Source organism: Hyla sarda, chromosome 5, assembly GCF_029499605.1.
Source record: "Hyla sarda isolate aHylSar1 chromosome 5, aHylSar1.hap1, whole genome shotgun sequence".
Classification (NCBI taxonomy): domain Eukaryota; kingdom Metazoa; phylum Chordata; class Amphibia; order Anura; family Hylidae; genus Hyla; species Hyla sarda.
The window spans coordinates 255,233,671-255,240,782 of NC_079193.1; the positions used below are offsets into that span (position 1 = coordinate 255,233,671).

Sequence of the window (7,112 nt, forward strand, 5' to 3'; positions counted from 1 at the left end):
AGGAGGAGATCGCAGCACTGCGACCTCACTCCTAGCCCTCAGGATGATCGGGGCTGTCACTGACAGCTCCGATCATCGCTATTTTCCGGTTGATCGGGTCACCAGAGACCCGATCAGCCCGGAATAGCAGAAAATCGCATGTCTGAATTGACATGCGATTTTCTGCGATTGCCGACATGGGCGATGTGCCAGGATGCCTGCTGAATGATTTCAGCAGGCATTCCGGTCCGGTCCCCAACCGGCTAGCTGCGGGGACCGGAATTCCCACGGGCGTATGCATACGCCCCACGTCCTTAAGGACTCGGGATGCAGGGCGTATGCATACGCCCGGCTTCCTGAACAGGTTAATAACGGACGTTATTTTGTGACAGGCAAAAGTAAAGGGAGAAATAGTGCATACACATACACTATTTCTTCCGTTCATTCGCCCGTCACAAAATAACGTACGTTATTAACGGGTTAAAAGGGATAATTTTAAAATCCCATTGACTATAATGGGATTTTGTAACTGCTGCTTAACAGCCGATTTTCAGGCTTTTTATAACGGATGCATTTTTATAGTGTGAATGCAGACTAAATGGTTAGTAGCTTTCATCAGTATGCCAGAACAATGTAAAAGTGCAAAAAAGAAGTGAATAGATAAATGTGAGTTTGATATTTGTACTTTGCCTTGTCATTGTGTCTTATTTCAGACCTGCTGTCATATGAAGTCTGGGAACCCCCTACCCCCTCCAGTCTCTGCTCTGTGCTAGGTCTGTCCTGAGACAAAAACCCAAGTATACTGGCACAGATTAGTTGGCATGGATGTGCTGCTTGAAAGCTTACTCGTTGAGATAATGCCATGCATGAAAGTAGCCAAAGAAAGTATTTGTAAAGGCATCATTCATGTTTCTCTCAAATACCTTGTGACTTCACATTTGTTCTTATTACAGAAAGCCTACATTTGTTCCTGCCTTTTATTAGTTATAACGCAGGACCCCTACGATCAGACTGATCTCCCACAGCAACCGGCGTTATAAACAAACGCTGGGTTCCTGCGGCAGTGGTTGTGAAGTCACGGCCATGCCCCTCTTGTTGTCACACCACGCCCCTCCATTCATGTCTATGGGAGGGGGTGTGTCAGCAGACACACCCCCTCCCATAGACATGAATGGAGGGGGCGCGTGGTGTGATGTCACGGGAGACGTGGCCATGATGTCATGATCACGGCCTCTGACTGAGCGTTCTGACCAAAATGTACCGGAGTACCCATTTAAAGCGGTATGCCAGCACTTAAATAAAAACTTTTCTCATATACACATTTATCAATCTGTATAAAACCAAAACTGTTTGGTTTTCCAACAGCAACCAATCAAAGCTCATCTTTCATTTTACCAGAGCTCATTAGGATATGAAAGCTGAGCTGTGATTGGTTTTCCCATAACAACCAGACAGTTTTGATTTCAGGCAGACTGATAAATCTGGGCTATTGAGTTCTTTAATAAACACTCTTTTAGAAAGACAGCTGCTTTTGTAACACAAGATGGCTGCAAAAATTAGCCTACACGTGTAAGAGTATTATCATCACAACCAAAATCTTTATTCTAGTGGATCTAAAGTTAAAAATGAAGCAACTTTGCAAATAATTTTGATAACTGTGCCATCAGTACTTATTCAGATCTGTGTCTCCATGTTAACAATGTAGTGTGATCGTGCCATCATACACTAAGCTAACCCTACTGGATATGTTGTTTAGGGAGGCTATGTACTTTCCGTAGCTGTTGGCCTAAAAGTTGTTGGCAGGTTTCTTCAACTTTTGATTGAAGTGTATGGGGACCTTAAAGTCAGGTTCACACTACAAACTTTCTGAGCGAATCTCCACTTTTAAAGTCTGTCGGAAATTTTGGTGCAGCATAGTCCCATTGCTGTCAATGAGATACCCCTGCACAGTGCACACTACAGCAAATTCCTCCACCAAAAGAATGTTAACCCCTTAAAGACACAGACCATTTAAGCCTTAAATGGGCACTGTCAGATTCAAAAACCTTTTATACGTTGTAAATCTTGGCAAAACATTAATCTTTCAAATATACTTCATAAGAAAATGTATTTCCTTTTAATAGAAATCATGGCTTATAAAATAATGGCTTCGTCCAAGTTGAGGCACAGGCATGGACAAAGTCCAGTAAGTGAGGGTGGGATAGCACTGCTCTCTCCTGTCTGATAGGACAGGAGAAAACACAGAGGAGTACTATTAGACTAAGTCCTTACATCCAATGTTCTTAAAGGACAGCAAAAGACCCCCGTAATCTCCTGCACGAGCCCCCGCATTGCCGCTCTATGTGTGTAGTGTCGACCTCAGAGGTAGATGTTTCCCCCCCCCCCCCCCCAAATACAGTTCTATGGGACAGGCGGGGAGGCACGAACGCTGCCTCTCCCATAGAGATACATGAAGGAGGCGTGTCGGCCGCAGCATCATGCTGCTGCCAGCACGCCTCCTGCATGGAAGAGGCACTGAAGAGCCATGGCCCCATGAAGGCGATCGGGAGGAATATTTCCAGGAATATTTCAAGCCAGAGATTTCCATAGGGTAAATCTAGCCTGAGACTTGGGGAACCAATGAAAGCCAATATGGCAGCAGGTACCCAACCACACAGGGCCACTGGCAATGTTGCTTCATTTTATTAAAACATTAGAGATTTGGTTGTGAAGTTTAATGTAAAATAATGGTATAACTCTTTTTACTAATATCCGTTTATTGATCCAAGATCCATGTTACATTAAACAATTAACTTTATTAATTTTTGTTATTGGACATTTGATAGTTCAACTCTATGCAAGATGTTGAGCACCTTTGTTATTTTGATTTAATAAACTTTGTGCTGACTTAAGCTGTGTATGCACTATAAAATCTGAGCAGCGTAAAGATTGCTATAGGGGACGTTTATCATTGTTTGCTCAGGTAAGCAAGTTTTTAAGGCATTTTTTTCCTCTAGTTTTGATTATGTGCTACATATTTATCATACTATCACAAGGGGTTGGTAAACTTGGAGCACATAAGCAAAACAAAAGTCGTATTGGGACTATTGTGACTTATAAATTTGCTCATGTACGGGAGTTTTATACTCGTGTGACTTTCGCACATCATAAATACCTGAGCACTGCAAATTGAAAACTGAAAATTGCTTAGTCGCATGCGTGACTTTGTGTGTGCCCGGAGTAAGCAAAAAGCTCTAAATACCATAAATGTCCCTCAGAGTATTTCTGGATGTCAAAGAAGCAGCGCATTGTGGCTGCTGTGTAACATGTTACAGTTAAGCTGAAAAACTGTGTTTGGAGGATAAACTACTCAATAACTCGAAATCCCTATAAAACAATGTGAAAGTGAATGTTGTAAAACTGATTCTTGGTCAGAACCTATGGTAGCAGTTGTTTGTTTAAAATAGAAATGATTTTATATAACAAGGTTATGTTTTATTCCAGAACATGGATTGCTTTATTTTTGCAACATTTTTTTATTTTATTTTTCATATGTTACTGAATTGGTCATTTTGTTTTGCATTGTGTCATAGGCCGAGGCTCCTCAACACCTAAATCTCCATGGCTTGTGACTATTCTCCAGCAATTATTCTGCGAAACCATTGACATGAAACCCTCTTCAGGAGCAAATGTGAGGTTTATATAATGAGCTGACCTCATTGCGTTATCTGTTTACCGCGTAAACTACTCCATCCAGAGGGTGAAGAGCATCACCAGCATGAAACTTTACAGAACAGATTCCACGTCATTATCTGTCGGGTGTTTTCTATTGCATGTAATTTACAAATATATGTAAGATACATTAGAAATGTACTTTGTATCATTCTGCCATTCACACTGTATTTTTATACTTTTTTGGCAGCATTAAATATTTTTTTAAAATGTGTTTAATTTTTCTTTTTTTTTTGCTTTTTGAAACAATAGCTTAAGGGTAAATGACCCTAGTGATGTTTGGTCACTTTACACTGTGGTAAAATATTTCTTTTTAATATTATGCAAAGACTGTGGAAGGAAAAACAAGTGTCACTGAGTTTAACCCCTATGTTACTTCCATTTAAAAATCTTAATCTTTCCAGTACTTATCAGCTGCTGAATACTACAGAGGAAGTTATTTTCTTTTAAAATTTATTTTCTGTCTGACCACAGTGCTCTCTTCTGACACCTCTGTCCATGTCGGGAACTTTCCAGAGCAGGATAGGTTTGCTATGGAGATTTGCTCCTGCTCTGGACAGTTCCTGATATGGACAGAGGTGTCAGCAGAGAGCACTGTGGTCAGACAGAAAAGAACTTAAAAAAGAAAAGAACTTCCTCTGGAGCATAGAGCAGTTAAGTAATGAAAGTATAAGGATTTTTAAATTAAAAATAATTTACAAATCTATTCAACTAACTGGCACCAGTTGATTTAAAAAAAAAAAAAAAATCACACCTGATGCAGCCAAATTTTTCAAATCTGACCTCTGTCACTTTATGACTTTTCTTATCAGTCTTATTCTGAGATACTTTTTGAAGACATTGGAGGTCTTCAGTGTTTGGGAGCAATTTTCCATTTTGTCACAATTTAAAAATCTGGATTTTTCAACGATAATCTCAGTTCGAAGTGGATTTCAGGGGCCTTAATGTTCGAAATACCCTATTATCAAAACTGCAGCCCTCAAAGTATTCCTCTTCAGGTGTTTAACAGGAATAGCAGAAAATGGAGGTGAAAAGTCAAAATTTCCATTTTTACAAGGGGTAAAAGGATAAAAAGCCCCTCATGATTTGTAACCCAATATCTCCAGAGTATGGAAATACCACAGGGCTCAGAAGGGAAGGAGCAGCATTTGGATTTTGGAGAGAGAATTTGGCTGGAATAGGTTTCAGGGGTGTCGCATTTACAAACCCTTTATGGTGCCAGAACAGCAGAAACACCCATGTGATACCATTTTGGAAACTACACTCCTCAAGGAATGTAATGAGGGGTACAGTGAGCATATGCACCCTACAGGTGTTTGACACAATTTTGGAAAAGTGGGCAGTGAAATAGAAAAATGTTAATTTTACACGGTACTGTATTATATGATTCTTCCTCAGCCGAAAGTGAAAGTCCTACATTTATTGAATTGACATACATACTGCAAGAAATGTGTTACTTAACAATAATAGACAAGCTGGTAATCTACCTCTGCACCTTCTGGTCTGTCAACTCAAATCTCAGAGCTATAGACTGATGTATAATTTTTACATAATGGATATTTTACACAAGGTGATGATTTCCATAATGTGTATGCCCAGCAGTCAAAGAAACTGCTCATTATTTGTTGTTTATTAACACTCTTCATAATCCTTAATCAAATATCTACACGTGCCACTGTCTTTATAGGAATAAAACCCTGTTCTATACATATCTTTGTATAGCAAGTATTTAGGACAAAGGGTGCCCTTATAGGTAGGGCTAATAAGAGCGACCCTCTGCTGCATAGCCATAAAATCTAAAGACCCGTCATTGCATAACCCACCATATTGGGCACAGTTCTCTGGATCAGAATATATGAAGGATGTGGCTAATGGATCAGCTCATGACATAAAAGGGAATACTGTAACAAACCAGAACTCCGCAGCAAAACGTATGAAAGCCTTATGATCATATGTGTGTGTTTGATTATTATTGACTATCAGTGTGATAGGAGTCTTCCTGCTATAGATATTATATTGCTGTAGATAGATATTACAAGTTATGGAAATTAGATTTATGTGGATAGAAGGTTGATTGAGAGATTTGATTGGCATATTGGATTTGGGAAGGAATATTTTTTGTTTTGGTTAAATTTTCATCAGTGTCATAGAGGGATTTTCCCAATGGTTGTCACTAGAGATGAGCGAACTTACAGTAATTTGATTTGTCACAAACTTCTCTGCTCAGCAGTTGATGACTTATCCTGCATAAACTAGTTTAGCTTTCAGGTGCTCCGGTGGGCTGGAAAAGGTGGATACAGTCCTAGGAAAGAGTAGGGATACTTGAATTATGACATTTTTTGAATGAAGGTCTTCTATTTCGGAGTTTACCAAGGATCAGGCTTCTTTTGAAAATTGTATTGGATGGGGAAGAAGGTGGGTTTGTTAGGTTTGAACATAAATTATATTTGATAACCCTTTACTGTAGAGAGAATCCAGTGATCGGAAGATATTACTTCCCAATTCAAGGAAAAATGAAGGAGTCTTCCTCCCACTGGAGGGTGGAAAAAACTGAGTTGACTAACTTGTTGGTCTGGATCTTGGTGCACCTCTTGCCCTCCAAGGGCGTCCCCGGTATGGGAAGAAAGGTGGTAGTTGTGGAGGTGGAGGGACATAGATAGATCTGTCCTGTTGTTGTTTGGGGGCCTCTATACTGGTTCCTGTATTGTGGGGCCCGGCTGGGAAAATGGCCTAGACTTTTCCCAGCCCGTCCAAAAATCATTAGAGAAGACCTTTTTTAGAGATGTTTGTAGGCCAGAAAATAGGCCAACGTATTTAATAATTTCTTTTATGAAACTCTCACCACACAAAAACCCTTCAGTTGGGGTTGATGGTCCAGAAGCTGCCAAATGGGTCAGCTGAGGGTCGAGCTTCATTAGAATGGAGCAACGCCTTTCTGTATTAAGGGCTTGGTTAGCGTTGCTGAATAGGCATATGGCTCTGTAAGCCCACCCTCTAAGGGAAGGAACATCAATTGGTGTATTAGAAGATTTGGCTTCTTCATATCTAGGATTTTTGATAAAAAATTTCCTGGCAGGCTTTGAAGCTGCGGCCGATACCCTTTTTGGGGTTTTTGCCGGACTTTTCAATGTATTTTAGAAGAATAGGGTCTACTTCAGGTGTTTGGGCGGCATTGAGGGAGATTGTAGGCCTTGGGCATTCCGCCCGTAGTTTTTCTAGCCTTCCTATCTAAGCCTTTCTTAACCTCTTAAGGACTCAGGGTGTACCTGGACGCCCTCATCCCCGTCCCGTCCCGTGACCCCGCATCACACAGTCGGTCCGCGCTGCTATTCATAGCCGGGACTCTGGGGTAACAGCGCGTGGCACCGATCGTTGTGCCGCGCGCTATTAACCCTTCAGACGCGACGGTCAAAGTTGACCGC

At 40.8% G+C, this 7,112-nt stretch overlaps 1 protein-coding gene across 3 annotated transcripts in view; it reads left to right on the forward strand.

The window, feature by feature from the left end:
- The window catches only part of PTPN2 (protein tyrosine phosphatase non-receptor type 2), a 117,934-nt gene extending 114,020 nt beyond the window's left edge, over positions 1 to 3,914 (forward strand). For all 3 annotated transcript variants that reach the window (XM_056521517.1, XM_056521519.1, XM_056521516.1), the window contains one exon: positions 3,552 to 3,914. In XM_056521517.1, coding sequence (XP_056377492.1) covers positions 3,552 to 3,573 — 22 coding nt within the window. In that variant the 3' untranslated portion in view covers positions 3,574 to 3,914. The remainder of the gene's footprint in view (positions 1 to 3,551) is intronic.
- The last annotated feature ends 3,198 nt before the right edge of the window (positions 3,915 to 7,112 follow it).